Genomic DNA, 20418 nt, shown 5'->3' with positions numbered 1-20418 from the left:
AAAAAATAACTAATCATTATATACAGTGTTATAACATTGTTTATTACTAAAATAAGGTTAAACATAATAATTTTCATCAAATTCGTCAATTCATCAATCTATTTAGGATAATACCATTAGTTGATAATTTAATCACTATGTAATTCAATATGATTATGATATAAGACAATAATTAATCATTATATATAGTGTTATAATATTATTTATGTAACACCCCGGAAATTTCATAGGTTGAACTAGAGCCTAAACATAGTGTCAATGAGGTATAAAATGAATTCCCCTAAGTTAGTAGACCATGTATGAGTTAAGGCCTAAGGGAGGAGTGTCAAACAAAAGGGGTAAGCCAAGGCCTAAGGCCAAGGCTGCCCCAAATTTGGAGCGACTGCCTCAAACTCCACGGCCATCACCATGGCTCGTGGTCATGACCACAGACCGTGGGAGACTTCGTGGAATTTCCTTGGTCGAGGGAGAGGGACCTCCAAGTGTCCCAAACACTGCCTCACCCTTCACGAGAGGGACCACGAGTCGTGGTCCACTTCACGGCTCATGAAGGTGGGTGTGGAGTTCTCTTAGCTTTTAGAGAGTTGGGGGTTGTTAGGGTAGCTACTGCCCAAGGCACCACGGGCACCACTACGGGCTGTGGTGCATAACGAGGGAGAGGGGTGGCTCGTGAACATCACTTGGCACCAAGGCTTGAAGGCCTTGCCTCCACAAGGCCAAGTCATGACCAAGACCATCACCACGGACCGCGGTCATGACCATGGATCGTGGGAGGCTCCGTGGTCTTCCCTTGGGCAAGTGTTGGCTTGTGCACGAAAGGGGAGCCACTGCCTCCAACACCATGGGCACAGCCCGTGGTGCACTTTCACGGTCCGTGAATGTTGGTCGTGGTCCCTGACGGGGACCATTTAAATGAGGAGTTTTGGGACTTTCCTTTTAAGTCCTATTTAAGTAGGGGTGTTTTGGGTATTTTTAGAGGTTAATTATATATTGGTTTTTAAGTCTAAATTCACAAGTTTTGGTCATTATACACAACACCCAATTGAAATCAAAACTCTCCCACTTCTCTCTAAACTCTCTCTCTCTAAAAACCTTAGAAGAAGAAGAATACATTGGAGCTAGGGTTTCAAGGTTCTTTCCCAAATTGCTTGGAGTTTCTTGATTGATTCTCAAGGAATCAACTAAGGTATGGTTGTTTATCACTCTTGGGATTCCTTTCCCCAAGAGGTTCCTTCAAGATGAATTTCAAAATCTCCAATTTCTAGGTTTTCAATCCAAAAATGTGGTTCTTCTTTCTAAAGTGAAATTGATGTTATAAACTAAATTTTATTGATGTTATATGAACAATTATGAATGAATTTATGTTGTATTTGTGGTTTCTTGAAGAAATCCCCATAAGACCCATGTTTCTTCTTCTTTTCCTAATTCTAACCCTAGTTTGTGTTGGATATTGAGTGAAGGCTATGAATCGAATGTGATTTTATGTAATTCATGTTTGTATGATGATTCTACCCTAGGTTATGTATAATTTCTATGAAATTAGGGTTGAGTCTTTGAATGAAGCCTTGAAGGCTATGAAGGGAATATGTCCATTGCTTATATTGATGTTGATTATGTATTACTTCATGAATTACCTTGTATTATGTATTGGTTATGAACTGATTGGTGATTGAAGTATGAATGTCCTATGAAGGGCAAGAATGTATAAAGGTTGGTTCTTCTTTGAACTCAAGTATGAAAGGTGAATTACTTAGATTGTAATGATGTTATACCTAATGTGTTGTTGTGGTGTTAATGACCTAGTTTGCTCATCCTTAACCCTTTACACTTGAATTAGCTGTGAAATATGTATGTATGTTATGGTATGATTGTTATATGATTGAAAGGTAGTTCTCATGATTATATTGTAATGTAAAGTGAAAGGGTTACTCACTTACTAAGTGTTTCTAAAGTGAAAGGATTGTTACTCACTTATGAACACATATGAGCTGTTATGCTAAGATGTTTACATAAGAGTCTAGTAAAGGCTAATGTGAACTTATGTGATGACTAAAGATGATTACAAAAGGGAATTAGATGCTTAGCACCGAAAGGGCATGTAAATGAGATGGGGGTCTCACGTTTAGTATGTCCGGCTCCCCACATGGATTTTCTCACGTTTAGCAAGTCCGAATTACCCACGGTATGTGTTGTCTCATGAGATGGAAATCCCCCACATTTAGTAAGTTAGGATTTCTAGGAACAATCTCCTTGATCCTTAACTATGTGCCCACATAGTACTTTAGCTTAGTGGATCCACCTAGAAAGCTATGTACGAATGGTTACACCTTAGGCAAGTGTTAACCCTCTCTTTTCGGTGTGGGAGTAGAACACCGGATTCCATGTAGCTCTCATGGTCTATGTCTGTTATAGAAATATCTCCCTAATGTAAAACTAAATGAAGGTATGAAAGGTGTGAACTCTTACTAGGGCTTTCTTAAGGATTTATACATTGTGTAAGGGAGGGTATGAGACTTCACTTGCACATTGCAGTTGTGGGATCCTAAGAGATGGTTGTAGTAGTTTTTCTCTTATGATTATGATGATTATGACTTATGTATGTTGAAGCTATGTTATGTATGATCATTATGAATATGGTAAGTTATGATGAAGTATGATCTTATGAATGTATGCATGAAGTAGGTTGCTTAATGTGATATTTGGCTTTGAATAGGGTTATGGGATTCTATTCCTTGCATTGCACTAGTATTACTTGGGTTGTCTACGTGTTGGGATGATATTATGTTGGTTTGTACTATGATGTTTACTTTGTGTGCATATTGGATTTACTTGGTAAAAAGCATGTTTTGACTAAAATGACCTTTTATGCACGTTTCAATGGTTTTTATGCATAGTAGTCATACTTAGTACGTGTGTTGTACTAACCCATATTGTCTCCTTTTTCCCCAAACATTTAGGTTGGGGCCGTTGAGGATTCAAGCTTACTTCTCAAAACACTTGGAGTTGCTTCCCCTGGTGAGTCCTCAAGTCCGAGGACAAGACCCTATAATCTAGCTTCTATGTTTAGTTCTTTGTTTATGTAGAAAGACATTGTTGTACTTTCCTATTTCTAGACTTCTTATTGATGTAAGGGCTAAGTCCCATTTTCGATACTTCTATGTCTAAATGGTACATTATGACGTAGTTAGATTCTATTTTTCATATATGAAGTGAAGTTGAACTTCCAAGTAAAAGTTTTAAATTTTTCGTGTTTTTATTCTATGATACATGCTATGATGAATGCTAAGGGCTTGTATAGGACCTCTTTGAGGTTGAATACCGATAACCACTAGGGGGTGCTCTCGGGTCGTTACAATTTATTACTAAAATAAGGTTAAATATAACAATTTTCGTCAAATTAGTCAATCATTAATTCGTCAAATTGACATATGTTGCAATAGATGTCAATTTTGTTGGAAATTACCACACAAAAGTGTGCATTTGTTCCAACCGAATTGACATATGTTGCAACAGATTGCTATTCTGTTGGAACAGATGTGCACATTTTTGTGTGGTAATTTCCAGCATAACTGATATCTGTTGCAACCGAAATATAACCATACATGTCAATTTCAATGTAATTCAATATTATTGTGATATAAGACAATAATTAATCAATATATATAGTGTTGTAACATTGTTTATTACTAAATTAAGGTCAAATGTAACATTTTTTTAATCAAAATGACCAATTAATCATTCCATTTAGGATCATACCATTAGTTAATCATCTAACCACTATGTAATTTAATATAATTGTGATAAGATAATAATTAATTATTCTATATTGTGTTATTATAATTTATTACTAAAACAAGCTTAAATGTAACAATTTTAATCAAATTAGTCAATACATCAGTCTACCAACTTGATATATGTTGCAACAGATGTCAAATTTATTGGAAATTACCACATAGAATAGATATATGTTCTAACAAAATTGTAATTCTCACAATGTGTGGGAACACGTAACTGAGATGTTTGAATGTATCAATTTGGTTAATCAAACTAATTAAAATGTGTCACGTGTCATCTTCTTTCTCTATTAATCAATTTGATCATTACATATTCATAATCCCCAAATTTTCAATAGAGCCGTTAGAAAAGGTTTTTTCAAGAAACTCAGTACTCTCTACTGAAATAAGAAAAAAAGGGTAAGAATCGATTTAATTTCTTCTTAATTTGAAGTCACTCAAGTTTAATTTCTTCTTAATTTCGTCAAATTTGTGAAATCAAAATATCTTTTGTGATTAGATTTTGAGAGAAAATATTCTTATAATGTCAACTGTTATATTGAATCGTATTTGTAATAATGAAAATGATATACTGCTGCATGTGAAAATTTGATGCAAACATGTAGACTTACTTGGGATGCAAACTTTGTGGTTGGAGGACAATCCATCTCGAAGATTTTGATCTTGTCCATGCTATCGTGTATGTTCTCTACAGAAATTGTTTCTTGATATGTGTTATTTCTGTTTATTTTTATTTAATTTGTTTATGATGTATTTTAGGAGAATGCGTGCAACTTTTTTAGATCGAGGGATCGTGAAGATGTTGATATACGATTTAAGTTTGTTATTTTGAGATTGGTGAAGAGAATTAAGGAGTTGGAAGAAGCATTGACATGAAAGTCATGGTGAAACTAACAAATGGGTGATGAAGGAAAAGAATAAGAGAAAATGTTGTAACTGGAAGCTAATCGTCTTGATTGTTGTGGTCTTTTTTCTATTTTTAAGCATTAACAAGAATGTGAAGGATGAAAGATGTAGTTGTGTGCAACCAAACTTGCTAGTTGTGTGCAACCAAACTTGCCATAGTTTTTCTACTCTACATCTTTAGGTTGATTCTTGTTCTCCTTTTTTACTTTATGTTTTCAGAATAGTTATGACTTTAACAATTTGTAAGTGTGTTTGATTATATAAGACATGTAAAATTGTATTTGTATCACTTTCAAATATATCAACACGAGAAGAATATAGAGAGTTGATGCACTTCTATTCCAATAGATATACAATTTTGTGTAGTAATTTTCAATAGAATTAACATATGTTGCAACAAGTTACACTTATGTTGGAATATTATAGACAAACTATTTCTTGAAAAAGAATTCAACAATAGACATAGACAACTAATAAATATAAAATATTTTCATTAATTAGAAATATGACAATTTAATCAATATCAAGGCTCCAAACTCCTACATACTAGTTCAACAACTCAAATCCATTGCATTCTTGAAATAATATTATCATTCAAAAAAGTCTTGTTAGGTTCCATAGAAGTGCCCAATTGTCTTTTCTGTAAACATTAAATATAATTATTTAGTGGACATCAAGAACATTAATAATAGTTGACTGACTTACTTTTGTACATGTTGCTTGTGTGACCCTCATGTATCCATTGTGAGAATGATGTCATTAGTTAAGTTGGACCCTCATCAAAAATGTTATAACCTTCAAATGAATATTGTTGTCGCACATCAGAAGTGACTTTCTCATTCCCTTTTGAGGTTGAACTAAAATCTATCAAAGATCGAACAGAAAATGGAGCAGCATGACCGATATTTTCTTTTTTTAATATATTATATAGTGATTTGTAAATTGATTTTTTCAACCTCCTAAATTATAAAGACTGTGCAATCTTCTTTGATGGAAGTACACGAATATTAAATGTCCATTCCTTAATAGTATTTGTCAAATCCTTAACACAATTAAGAAAATAATCATGTTTATGCTGACATCCTTCACATCGCACTAAGAGAATTTGTTGTTAGAAGAAAAAGCAACAAAAGATTGAGCTCTGTTATTTTAAAAGTTTAAAATGCAAAAAAAATTAATTTTTTCCAAAAGGTAGGTTATTTGTTGCCACATATGATCCATCTATTAACAAGATGAAGCTTCTTTTGCAATACATGAGTGACTTGTTGCAACTTATGACCATTTGTAGCAATATATGGATCACCTGTTATAACAAATGACCATTTTGTTGCTTTAACACATAAGTGACCTGTTGTAACAGATGACCACTATGTTGGAATTTCTACCAATAGATGAAATGTTTTCAACAAATGAGTTATATGTTGGAAAACTAAACTAACTATATTTCTACCAACATATGAGTCATATGTTGTACAGATGACACTACTATTTTTCAACAAATATGTTTACTATGAATTTCCAATAAAAAAAAATGTTTCACACTACTTGAACCAACAAAATGCTCGTAAAAAGAAGAACAAAAACAACCAAAAAAATGAGTTTTCACTAAAAAACAACACATCACATATTCTTAGGATTTCCCAAAATTTAGGGTTTTTTTGGCTTTCTTGATTTTCTTTCATAAATAAGAAAATAAACAAATTCATTATTCAATTTTCTCAACTATAGAACGAGTTCTTGTTCATTAACCCAAAAAAGAAATTCAAAATTTGATTTTTTGACACTATTCTTTGTTTACAAATTCTAAAATTTTCCAAAAAAATAATGACTTACCTGGTAGGAAAGTGACTGCTAGCGACGACGTTGAGTTTTCCGACAGAGCAACGGTGGCAACAAAAATCTGGTCTTTTTTCCAAGAAGAGAAGTTGGTCTTTTTTTCAAGAAGGTGTTTGGAAGAGATAATTTTTTTTAAATGGTTATGATTGAATTTAAATGAGATAAGATATTAATCAAAAAAAAAAAAAGACAAAAGATAGGGTGTATTTGTATTTTTAAAAAGATAATAAAATTTTTAAGTGAATTTTACCTTTTGTTGGTAAGTACTTTATACTTATATGATACATTTTGTTCAATTTTCTCAAGTCATCAAAAACAGCTCGCTTGTGTAGCAGGAATCATCGATGATTCGAACGCTTCAAGCTCGTCTGGCAAATCTCTCCAACACTTGAATAACTCTCTCTCTTTTTCTCCTCTCCGCTCTTCAACTTATGTTATTGACATTCTTTTCAATTTCTTCAGATATCGTTTACATCACTCTCCCAAACCTTGTGCAGAAACCATGGAAGGTACTTACTCTAATTCATTTTGCTTCAAATCTTCATTTAGGTTTCTTCACTCTCAATCTCATGATGTATATGGATATGGGGTTCTTACTCTATTTATCCCAAGCTTTATAAATTGTGTATGGGTAATCTATTTGTATTACGGATCTCTACAATCACGGCCCCTCTCTTTAATTATTCACTCCTGATTTCGCTAGGTTTCATAATTTGTCAAAATTAAAATTAACAAAAATTGCATTGCTTTAGCCAATCATGTCCACATTTTTTATTAGTATTCTATGTTTATCACTATCTCATTGCCTGATTCAAGTTTCATTGTAAACTTTATTCTATTGAAGGAGAAACGTGTATTGTATTTAGTAAACAAAAGGTTGGAATTTATAGGTTTTGGTAGGAAATAATATTGATTAGAAATGTCAAGTTTCTGAACAAACAGCTCAATTTGCCGGAGGAATGATTTGCTCAGGTCTATAATATGTGTTATAAAAATGCCTTACATTATGCTACGTCAGTTCTGTCCCTATTCCATCAAGGTCTTCCATTTTTCTTATTTCACTATAGTTCCAATATGATTTATATTACCTTCTAAAATTTAGGATATGTTTGCAGTTTCCTCTACTTCTCTTTCCCTCGTTAAAGTTCTATATATGTTCCTTCTTTCCCAATCCACACCATTGCACCTAATTTTAGTGTGAATTTTTCCCCTGTGCATATTTGTATGCCTATACAGCTCAAGTACGCATGTAGCTGGAACTGGGGTAATGTGCAGTAATCTTGCAGTGTCAGCAAAAACTAACATTCATTACGGGATTAAGACTTTGTCTTCAGCTGCAAGTGTGTCATTGGATCTCATCAGCAATTTTTTGTATCTTTGATAGTGAAATCTTTCAAGGAAAATTTTTTCTCTATGATTGTCACACCTCGATTTCAAGTCGAATCATGATCGGCAATTGGTACCTCAACTTAACCGAACAAACCTTATTTACCATCCTATTCTATTCTAGATCTAGTATGTCATGCAAACCAACATTTATTCAAAAGTCACTGTACTTATTGTGTGAAATTTCATTCAAATGATATTTCTAAAACTAGTTTATACTTCTATAAATATCTCAAAGCTGCGAAATTATAAACACAAAGTGAAATTGAAAACTCAAATACTCAACATTACCATGTATATGTCTATGAAGACTACAGAATAACGGACGGATAACTTAGGGCAAGGATTCCCGAGCATTCCTCCAAACAAATAAAAGAATAGTTAAATGTTTGACCGAAACTAGTGAGATTCCACAAACCAAAAGCAAAGCTCCCCAAACAACTGCTAGAGTGAGGGGATGATCTATCCCGTAGCCTGCTTGTCCACAAAACCTGACCTGCGCATACATCAACGTAATACTTGATGAGAATGTAATGATTTCAAGATGAATTCTTGTTATTACTTGCGACTAGGAGTAATGATTTAATGTATAACACGGTAGGTTCTTACTTTGTGTGATGGATTATTACACTTGATAAAAACTCCCAAAAATCAAGCCATAGCCTTCTTGTTCTTGTTAAGGGTAAAAAATTCTGTTTTTGAACTTATATATATATATATAGGTATGGGGGTCATTTTCATGGCATGAACTTAACACAGGGTTATAAAGTTTGTCATGTTAGAGCATGACCTTGGCATGAGGTTCTGGACTTTCCATGCTGAGACATGAACTTAGCATGAACTTGGCATAAGACTCTAAATTATGTCCTTAGAGTCAGACAACAACAAGAACTTAGCTAGCTCCTCTCCATCTTTAAGACACAAATTTTCATGATTCCTAGCATGCCGTCTTCATCTTGTGGCATTTGCTATCACCTTAATCCATTCATTAGGGTTGTAGTTAGTCCAAGTGAATATTAAAGAATTTTGGGGCCTTGCACATTGCCATCCCTATTCTTGGTCTAATATTCCATAAATCATGTGGGTATAAATTGCTTGTTTTAGTTTTCCTTTATTTTGGGGGATTGGGGTGGGAATTAGAGTAGTTTTCTTAGCTTAATGAGATTGCACAATCAAAATGGTAGCAGCAGTGCATGTTATTTTATGATTGACTTTTCTACAGAAACATTAAATAAAGGAGCAAATATTGATGTTTCACACTAAATACACTGATATAACAAGAAGAAATTTGAAAACAACCACTTGGACCTTGCTAACACAATAAATCACATCCTTAGACATGAATGAAATTTAATTATACTAGACATAATATTAAGGGGTCACTTGGTAGAGTGTATTAAAAATTGCTCAATAGAGTGTCTTAGCAATGCTTGTATTCGTTATGCTCGCATTAGTTTTTATGCGATGTTTGGTTTGGTGTATTAAAAATAACATGCATTGCATAATTTCCAAAAAAAATATTTTTTACAAAAATAGCCTCAACAAATATGGTGGAAAGGATGTGGACAAGGTTTTGAGGAGCAATTGTGCCTTTCGTCATGCCAATGCATGCATCAAAACCCTTTGCATTACTAATACCATGGATTTTCATGTCTTAGTATACACAATAGAGTATATAACAAATGCAATCATTAGTTATACGTAGGTCAAAAATTAGGACCAAACTGGGAACTAGTAATACACAAAGCTAATGCATGCATTATTTTTCTAATACACTCTACCAAGCGACCCGTAAGATTTCACAGGTTTCAACATTCGTAGGCATTCGGGAGGCTAGAACTCTCCAGAAGATTCTCTTTCTTTTCTGAATACCTCCCTCAAACTGCCCTGCCCCCTTTCCTAAAAAAAAACAACCCAATACATGTGTAATTGTCTCATAACAATTAATAAGTTTTTCAATTGTTTATTTTTTGCCTCCTTTTATAAATTTTTATAACTTGAGGCTCATCAATACATTTCCCTTTAAGAGTTACCTTGTCCTCAAGGTGAAAGTCGGGAAATTGTAGATCGATGATAATATAGTCCTCCAAAGTATTCTCAAATTCTAGCAGGACCTTCCACTTGATTAACACTTCCCATTTAGCATTGATTAGCTTTCTAGTCTTCCACACTTCTTCGGGCTCAACTTGAATCTCCAAATCTTGGGTAAGAAATTGAGGTAGGTTTTGAGCAGGAGTAGTTCGGAGCAAGCATTTCCTCCACTTTGCAACATGAAACACTGGATGAATGTGTGCTCCAATCAGTAACTCCAACTGAGAAGCTACAGGATCAAGCTTTTCTAGAATCTTGAAAGGGACAAAAAAGTGGGGACTGAGTTTTTCATTGATCTTAGCCAAAGAATGAAGTTTATAGGGAAAAAGTTTGAGATATACCATTTCGCCACTCTCAAAAATCACTTTTCTATGATAGGGTTGTGAAAGGTGAGCGCCTTATCGCCTTTAGCGAGAGGCGAGACAAGGCAAGGCCTTGTCGTGATGTAAAATGGATTACATCAAGGCCATTTACTAGAAGCCAAGCTCAAGACCTTCAGAGGATGCAAGGGCTATTCATGAAGATGGAGGTGCTCATGATGGTGTTGATGACAAGCCAGGACTTTTATGCCTTGCAAATTGCTGAAGAAGTCCCTTTCGGCGTGCAGGGTCCATTTGGCGCATCGCCCAATGTCTTAGGCGATGGCCCCAGTCCGCTTAATGTTACAAAACGTGGCTAGGGACTGCAGAATTGCAGAGAAGCACGCCAACCTGGTTGGCGCATCACCAAGTGTCTAGGCAAGCCCGACTTGGCTCGCCCTTTTGTCTTTCGTGTCACTTTTGGGCCTTTTATCCTAAACTCTATAAATAGCTGGTTAGGTTTCCTTTATAGACTTAGATTATTATTGCTGTTAAAAACTAAAAACTCATGTTTGAGTGTTGAGAGCTTGGTTAAGCTTTTGTTGCCTTTTGTTAGAAATGTTGGTTGCTTGGGATATCGATTTCCTTGAGGTCATCGTAAGGGGTTCGGTGCTTGATTTTGGATCAATCGATTGAGGTTTTTAGGTTTAATATACCTTTAGGTTACTTTTGATTTCCTTTTCTTGTGTCAATCCATTTATCTTAACTTTCCGTCTTTGATTTCCGCATTAGATCGTAGTTCTTCTAGTGAAAATTACATCATTTGGTATCAGAGCCAAGCTTAGTATCGTTCCTACGATTCTAGTCTTGGGGTATTGTTACAAAAAAAATTGGTTCATTTTCGTTTTTGTGAATTTGCTGAAATGGGTTTCTTAGATTTGAGTCTTGTTTGAGTTTCTAAGGTTGGAATAGTGTTCCCCAACCCTATTTGAGTCTTAGGTTGAGATTGGAAGGAGTTTGGAGGCTTGTAAGAATCCACCATTGAAGAAGCTTGAAGACAACGAAGTGGGTTTTAAAATTTAAAGGTTTTGGTTTGGAATTGAAAGTTAACAAGTATTGCGTGTTGTTCCACATATCAAGGAGAGCCTTCACCTAAATTTTCGTGAAATTCTGAGACAAAATTTTTAAGGGTTTTTATTGTGGTGTTCATCTTGTTTTTGAAGTTCTTGAAGAACATTCATATCTTCAAGGAAGAGAACATTTGAAAAAGTAAGTGTTTGATTCAAAAGGGGAAGAAAGAGAAAGAGTAAGGTTGTTTGTAAAGAGGGAAATTACTAAAAGGGGTAGGTCCTAAAGGGCTAAAGGACAAGAGCAGGAGGGACCACCCGATTTCAAATTTCAGAGCATTGAAGGAGCTGCAGGAGGTCTATTGGGTGAGCTAAAACGAGCCTCGCCTAACCATTTGGCACCTCGCCCTTTGGGCAGGTTGCCCGTTGAATTGGCCACCCATTTGAGGGAGCTACTGGAACATTTGGCAGAACCAACCCTTGGTCTCCAAGTCCCATCGGCGCATCGCCGGACTACCACCCCTATCGCCGAGTTGCCTTGTTCGTTTGCAGAGTTTGGCGAGCTGAACTTCAACTTAGGCGAAGAAAACAGGTCATTCGGCGATCGAAAACTCTAGTTATTCCCAATCTCAGGTTTTGAATTCTTAGTTTCTTTTCTTTTGATTCTCAAACGTTCTCAAGAATCCTAAACCGATTTTCAACTCGTAAATACTCTACTTGTTGACCATTGGTTATTGAATTCACTTCTTTGTTTGTGCCTTTTCTTTTCGTGCTTTTCTCGTTTTACTTCGTAGTTCATTCTTGATTCCAGTCCGTTTGTTTAATTGAGTCGTCCGTTCTTCTTCAAACAAAAATCCATTTCAACCTAGAGTTGAAATTGGTACCTTGTGATCAATGGAATATAACAATTGTCAACATTAGCCGCGCCAATTGAGAGGCAATCAAAGATGTGTAAACACGAGTGATTGTGAGTTCAATTTATTAACGCTAATGTTGTTTGCTACTTGTTTTTGTGAGTTGTTTTAATGTCAAGTACAATGGAGGCAGGAGGATATACTCAAGCACTCGTCGGAGAAATTACTTTGGCAGCTTTGTTGGAAGCATTAAACAATGTGAGAGGTGATATAGCACGGATGGACAGTAGGATTGCTACGGTGGAAGGTCGAGTCAATTCCAATGACTCCACACCACAAGCTACTTTTCGTGCTACTACAAGTGGGCATGATCACACTAATTCTCCTACTCTCACCCCGGGGACCCTCCACCAAGCTTTGCACCCAACTTTCAATCAATTAGGTTCAAATAGCCAAAGTTCCAATTGACCGTTCCACTTTCCGCTTAGTCAAGAAGCTCCACCAAATCAAAGCCATCCTTACCAAACACCACTTAACCAAAATATTCCCTACCAAAGACCACCACCACAACCAAAGACCACCACCACAACCAAATCCCGTGAATGAGGTGAGGAATGATGAAGTTCAAAGAGGTTATGAAGGTGAAGGTGAAGAAGCATCCTGGAATGAGTCACCAAGGAATCGACCAAGAGGTCAAATAATGCAAGGTGGGCCAAGAGGTAGATTGGGTCCAATGCCATTTGATAGGAGACAACATGGGAACCACCCTCAAGGTGGAAATCGATGTCAATCATGAAGTTGGTCAAGACACTAGAGAAGAACATGGTAATCGCTATCAAATGGGTTATCACTACAATGACCAAGGTGGACATGGAGGCCGAGATGTTGGCATAAACTCTATCGAAACAACTCCTCCAACATTCAAAGGGGAATGCAATCCCGATGTGTACTTAGAATGGGAGTTGCAATGTGATCGGATATTCAATATAAATGAGCTGGCGGAGGTCAAAAGTAGTTGCTATGCTATCTTGCAATTCGAGGGGTATGTTTTCACATGGTGGGAGTACATGAAGAGATCAACTAGTTGTTCAAGAAGGTCATCCTCCACCATGGCCCGAGTTGAAGAGGTTGATGAGAGCCAAGTATGTGCCGAAAAGATACCGCCAAGGACTACTTGCCAAATTGTATAACTTGAGGCAAGGAAGCAAAAGTGGTGAAGCCTATCATGACGAGTTCCAAAACAAAATCATGAAGCTGGAGTATAGAGAAATTGAAGAGCATGCCGTGATTCGCTTCAGAGTGGGGTTGAACAAAGACATTTCTTCGAAGATGACCATTCATAGGTTTACTACTTTGAATGAAGTCATTGAGGCAGCCCATGAGATAGAATTGGAATTCAAGAAGGAGAAAGTGTCTAAGTATAAGACTTTGTCTTTTAATTCTTGGATCAAGAACAAAGGGGGAGCTCAAACATCGTCGGGTTGGAACAAGGGTTTGGATGTTAAGAAGCCTTATGAGAAGAAGCCCTTCGAAGGAAACACTCCAAAGTACCCGCCTAGAGACAAAGGTATCACTGACCCAACCAAGTTCTCTAAAGGTATTCAATGTCACAAGTGTAGAGGATGGGGTCATATAATGCGTGAGTGCCCCAACCTGTTGATCGCTCTAATGCAAGGAGGAGAGATATATCTTAGTGTTGAGGAAGAGCCAACATGTGAATGTGAAGACGATCCCAAAGAAGAGGATGAGTTCGAACATGGGGAAGATGAGGAACCAGACCTTTGTGTCAAAGAAGGAGAGAGTGTCGTTCCTCTATATGTGGTGAGGCGAGCAATGATTAGTAAGTCCTTGGATGATCCGAGCCAAAGAGAAAATTTGTTTCACTCCAAATGCTTCAAGGATAATGTGTGTTCCTTAATCATTGATAGCGGGAGTTGTGCAAATGTTGCTAGTACTGCATTAGTGGAATTCTTAAAGCTTCCTACTACTAAGCATGCTACACCTTACAAACTTCAATGGTTGAGTGAGTGTGGAGAATTGAGGGTGCATCGACAAGTGATGATCAAGTTTAAGATTGGGAAATATCAAGATGAGGTCCTATGTGATGTGGTCCCAATGCAAGCTTTTCATGTGCTACTCGGGTGGCCTTGGCAACATGATCATTCAACCAAACACGATGGGAGAACAAACAAGTATTCACTTGTGTTGAATGATCATAAGTATGTTCTTCATCCTATGACCCCCTCTCAAGTCAATGATATATATAAAAGGATGAGTGAGTCAAAGGAAAAGACGAAGTGTGAAGAGGAACATGTAAAGGCCGAGAGTCAAGAAGAGGAGGAAAAAAGGAAGTTGAAAGGAAAGGGCCAAGTGTTGTTGGCTAATTACAAGGAGATAAGGGAGGAAATTGAATCTGGAAGTTCTTTGATCCTTATTGCACATAGGGATCATGTGCTACAAACTAACCAACCTCATTCTTCTCTTCCCAATTCTATTTCCTTTGTTTTGCAGGAATATAAGGATGTCTTCCCAAAGGAGCTTCTAAGAGGATTGCCCCCTCTTTGGGGAATTGAGCACCAAATTGATTTTGTGCCGAGATCACAATTGCCAAACATGTTGGCTTATCGAAGCAATCCGGAGGACACCAAGGAACTACAAAGGCAAGTTGAGGAACTCCTCAACAAAGGCTATGTGAAGGAGAGCATAAGTCCATGTGCCGTGCCGGTCATATTGGTTCCAAAGAAAGATGGGACATGGCACATGTGTGTCGATTGCCAGGCCATCAACAAAATTACGATAAAGTATTGTCATCCTATTCCTAGGTTAATGATATGCTTGATGAATTGAATGGCTCTTGTGTGTTTTCAAAGATTGATCTTAGGAGTGGTTATCATCAAATCCGGATAAACCTCGGAGATGAATGGAAAATCGCGTTTAAGACCAAGTTTGGTCTATATGAATGGTTGGTGATGCCATTTGGTCTCACTAATGCTCCTAGTACCTTTATGTGTCTCATGAATCATGTGATGAAACCCTTTATAGGGAAGTTTGTGGTTGTCTATTTTGATGATATCTTGATTTATAGCAAGACCATGCATGATCATGTTGAGCATTTGAAATGTGTGTTTGATGTGCTTAGGAAGGAACAACTTTATGCTAATCTTGATAAGTGTTCATTTTATGTTGATGAAGTTGCCTTCTTAGGTTTTGTTGTGAGTTCAAGAGGGGTTGAAGTTGACGAGTCTAAAATTGATGGTATTAAGAATTGGTCAATTCCAAAATCCATAAGTGATATTCGAAGCTTTCATGGATTGACGAGTTTTTATAGGCAATTTGTCAAACGTTTTAGTACCATTGCAGCCCCCTTGACACAGGTAATCCGAAAGGATAAACCTTTTAAGTGGGGAGAGGAACAAGCCAAGACTTTCGAGGCCTTAAAATCCATGCTTAGTTCTGCTCCTTTATTGCAATTACCTGATTTTGATAAAACGTTTGAAGTGGAATATGATGCTAGTAAAGTAGGCATTGGAGCCGTCTTAATGCAAGACCAAAAGCTCATTGCTTATTTTAGTGAAAAACTAAAAGGTGCTACTTTGAATTATTCCACTTATGATCTTGAGTTGTATACCTTGATTAGGGCTTTGGGTAATTGGCAACACTACTTGTGGCCCAAAGAATTTGTCATTAGGACTGACCATGATTCCCTAAAGCATATTCGGGCCCAAGGAAAGTTGAACAAAAGGCACGCCAAATGGATTGAATTCCTTGAAACTTTCCCTTATGTAATCCAATACAAAAAGGGAAAGGAAAATGTGGTGGTCGATGCCTTGTCCAGAAAACATGTTTTGATAAATACTTTGTCTTCTAAATTAATTGGCTTTGAATGTTTGAAGGCAATGTATCCCAAAGATCCCGTGTTTGCTCAAATCTTCAAAGATTGTGAGGAATGGGAGAGGGAAAGATGGATGAGGGATAGGTCTTCTACTCCCTATTCCAAGTTTGATGGTTTCTTGTTCAAAGGCAAGAGACTTTGTGTGCCTATGAGCTCTTGGAGAGAACTATTTGTGAGGGAGGCACACGATGGTGGTTTAATGGGTCATTTTGGTATTAACAAAACTATGGGAATTCTCGAGGAACAATTTTATTGGCCTAAAATGCATAAAGATATTGTTCGAATTTGTGGTCAATGTGTTGAATGTCGACGTGCTAAGTCGCGCCTCCTTCCCCATGGTTTATACACTCCACTCCCCATCCCTCAAAGTCCTTGGCTTGATATTTCAATGGACTTCGTTTTGGGTTTGCCAAGGACCAAAAGAGGTAGATATAGCATCTTTGTTGTTGTTGATCGATTTTCAAAGATGGCTCATTTCATTCCATGTCATAAATGTGATGATGCTCCCAATGTAGCATCTTTGTTTGTTGAGCATGTTGTTAAATTGCATGGAATTCCTCAAACCACTGTAAGTTATAGGGATCCTAAGTTCCTTAGTCACTTTTGGAAAGAATTGTGGGGTAGACTAGGTACTAAGTTGTTGTTCTCAACTTCTTGTCACCCACAAACTGATGGCCAAACTGAAGTTGTGAATAGGACTTTGGGTTCTATGCTTCGTGCCGTAGTGCATGGGAAGTTGGCCTCGTGGGAGGAACATTTGCCTTTAGTTGAATTTGCTTATAATCGTGTTATTCATAGAACTATTGGTATGTCTCCATTTGAAGTTGTTTATGGTTTTAACCCCCTAACCCCTTTAGATCTCACTTCTCTCTCTCAAGATGTTGTGTTAAGCTTAGATGGGAGTAAGCGAGCTGAAGCTATGAAGAAGTTTCATGAAGAGGTGCGGCTGCACTTAGAGAAGAAGAACCAAGATGTAGCCAAAAGGGCTAACAAGGGCCGTAAGAGGATCGTGTTTGAACCTTGTGACTTGGTGTGGGTAAATTTTCACAAGGAGCGATTTACCACCCATCGCAAGACAAAGTTGATGTCGAGGGGTGATGGACCATTTCTAGTGTTGGAGAGACTCAATGACAACGCCTACAAGGTTTCCCTTCCTACGGAATACCAAGTGCACAACACTTTCAATGTGTGCGACCTGTCACCTTTTCCAACTGTGGCTGATGATGATTCGACAAATTTGAGGAAAAATTCTTTTCAAGAAAGAGAGAATGATATAAAACGGATTACATCAATGCCATTTACTAGAAGCCAAGCTCAAGACCTTGAGAGGATGCAAGGGCTATTCATGAAGATGGAGGTGCTCGAGATGGTGTTGACGACCAGCAAGGACTTTTATGCCTTGAAAATTGCTGAAGAAGTCCCTTTCGGCGTGCAGGGTCCACTTGGCGCATCACCCAATGGCTTAGGCGATGGCCCCAGTCCGCTTAATGTTACAGAACATGGCGAGGGACTGAAGAACTGCAGAGAAGCACGCCAACCTGGTCGGCACATCGCCAAGTGACTAGGCGAGCCCGACTTGGCTCGCCGTTTTGTCTTCCGAGTCACATTTGGGCCTTTTATCCTAAACTCTATAAATAGCTGGTTAGGTTTCCTTTTTCGACTTAGATTATTATTGATGTTAAAAACTAAAAACTCATGTTTGAGTGTTGAGAGCTTGGTTAAGCTTTTGTTGCCTTTTGTTAGAAATGTTGGTTGCTTGGGATATCGATTCCCTTGAGGTCATCGTAAGAGGTTCGATGCTTGATTGTGGATCAATCGATTGAGGTATTTCAGTTTAATATACCTTTAGGTTGCTTTTGATTTCCTTTTCTTGTGTCAATCTATTTATCCTTACTTTCCGTCTTTTATTTCTGCATTAGATCGTAGTTCTTCTAGTGAGAATTACATCATGTCGCCTATAACTAGCGAGGTGAGGCGATCTCAAAAGGGCGACAAAAGGTGAGAATAGGGGAGTGGTGATGCGGCAACGCGACAGAGGCGTCACCTTTTTTCTTTTTATATAAAAAAAGGCTAGATTTAATTATTAAAAGGCAATATTAGGGTTTATTTGGTGTTTTGGACTAACACGACTCTCTTCTCATTTTTTTCTCTCTAGTTCAATTTTTCTTTTCTTATTCAGTCCTATGCTTTGCGACCTTAGCAGGTATGTTTTTAGCATTTTTTCTTCTTCTTCTTCTTCTTCTTCTCTTCTTCTTGCTCTGTTGTTTTTGTTTCTGTCAACACTCGGTAGTGTGCAATCCCTATTTTTTTTAGAGTTCTAGTATTTCTTGTTAATTGTCTTATGAATTATTGAGTCATTCAAGTTCTAAAGTTTTAGTATCTACTATCTATTGGTAGTTTTTCAATTGAAATATTTGTTAATACGTTATTGCTATTGTAATTTTGGATATTTATATATGCAATTAAATATTTTAAGTTTTTGGTATTAATTGGCGCCTCAATTCATAAAGGGAGCGCCTCGTCGCTCGCCTTGGCAAGAGGCGAGGCAGACCCTTGTCGCCGTCCAAAACACTACTCTGTGATGTAGATTAACTTGATTCTTCATTCTTTGTTGTGCTTGTAACTAATGTTCATTTGAGTTCAGCCAAGGTCAGATTTCTAGAGCGCACCTGCTCATTTACTTCTTCCACCACTAAAGTAGTGTCATCCATGTGAAAAATTGATAGTGGATCCCTTTCGTATAATGCTTTAAAGGGTGTCATATCTGTAGATCTGTTAAAGGATTTATTAAACCAATACCCAGTTCAAGATAACAAGTGGGACCATTGCTTAGGATTTTCTCTTGCCATACAACAGAGATATGTCTCCAAACTCCTAGTCACCATTTTTGTTTGTTCATCGGTTTTTGTATGCTAGGAAGAGCTATAGCGCAAGGTAGCACCAACTATTTTGAATAGTTTCGTGCAAAATTGGTTTATGAACACACGGTCAGAATCAAACACAACAAATTTAGGATATCTTTCCTTAATGAAAAAGTGGCCACATCATTAACATTAAAAAGGGTGTGAAAGTGGAATAAAATGTGCATACTTAGTAAGATGATCCAGCACAACCAATATAGTATCAAACCTATGAGATTTAGGAAGACCAGTCCAGACTTACATCCTCCTATACATGATGAGGTATAGGCAAAGGTTGGAGTAACCCTGCAGGACTCAAAGTTTGAGCCTTGTTCTGTAGTACTTTTTCGTAGTGATAATGCCTTAGAATACTTGTCATCCCAGTTTCAAGAGTTTATGTCTCACCAAGGAATTATTCACCAAACATATTGTCCATACACTCCTCAACAAAATGGTGTAGCAGAGAGAAAGAATAGGCATCTCATTGAGACTTCTCGCACTCTCCTCATTTAATCTCATGTTCCGTTGAGTTTTTGCGGCGATGCAGTCCTTTCATCTTGTTATTTAATTAATAGAATGCCCTCATCTTCTATTCAGAATCAGGTTCCACATTCCATATTGTATCCTCAGTCACATCTCTATTCTATTCCTTTTCGTGTATTGGGGAGCACATGCTTTGTTCATAACTTATCCCCGGGTAAAGATGAATTAGCCCCTCGTGCTCTTAAATGTGTCTTTCCTGGTTACTCTCGAGTTCAAAAAGGGTATTGTTGCTATTCATATGATCTCCGCCGATATCTTATGTCTGCCGGTGTAACTTTCTTTGAATCTCAACCTTACTACACATCTTCTGCTCATCCTGATGTCTCTGAGGTCTTACACATACCTCAGGTCTTACCTGTACCGACTTTTGAGGGACCTACGGTGTCACGACCCGGGAGCACCCCCTAGTCGTAACCGGCGTACTCGACCTCGAAGAGGTCTAATACAAGCCTCTTAGCATTCATTCATTGCATAGACACCAAAACCATAAGGAATTAAAAACTTTCTTCACACACGAAGATACTTTCAATAAATAGCAAGCGGAAGACTTTCTAGACTTTATACAATATGTCTCAAAACCATCTAATACCTGAATATAACATTGGGACTAAGCCCACTCAAAACTTAAGCAAATACTAGAGAGACATAAAAAAAGAACATGTTGGTTATTGCCCTCGAATCTATGAGGACTCACCAAGTCTTCATCTTCAACTCTTAAAAACCTATCAAGTAGCCATGACATATCACCATCTCCAAATCCCTACACTTTAGTCAAAAAGCGAAAGAAAGGGGTTAGCACAATTAAGTACTAAGTATGGAGACCATGCAAGAAAATATGCACAACGGACAT

General features: G+C 37.2%; 1 protein-coding gene across 3 annotated transcripts in view; it reads left to right on the top strand.

Annotated features, from left to right (window-relative positions):
- LOC125849128 (pterin-4-alpha-carbinolamine dehydratase 2, mitochondrial) overlaps positions 1–20418 on the top strand; it is a 179353-nt gene that overhangs the window by 145133 nt on the left and 13802 nt on the right. For 2 of the 3 annotated variants that reach the window (XM_049529150.1, XM_049529149.1), the window contains exons 2-4: positions 6868–6907; positions 6999–7045; positions 7773–7876. In XM_049529150.1, coding sequence (XP_049385107.1) covers positions 6881–6907; positions 6999–7045; positions 7773–7876 — 178 coding nt within the window. In that variant the 5' untranslated portion in view covers positions 6868–6880. Of the gene's footprint in view, positions 1–6864; positions 6908–6998; positions 7046–7772; positions 7877–20418 lie in introns of those variants that run through there. The other variant, XM_049529151.1, reaches the window with a different exon arrangement.

Source organism: Solanum stenotomum, chromosome 12 (assembly GCF_019186545.1).
Source record: "Solanum stenotomum isolate F172 chromosome 12, ASM1918654v1, whole genome shotgun sequence".
Lineage (NCBI taxonomy): Eukaryota > Viridiplantae > Streptophyta > Magnoliopsida > Solanales > Solanaceae > Solanum > Solanum stenotomum.
This window is presented reverse-complemented; position numbering and strand designations above follow the sequence as displayed.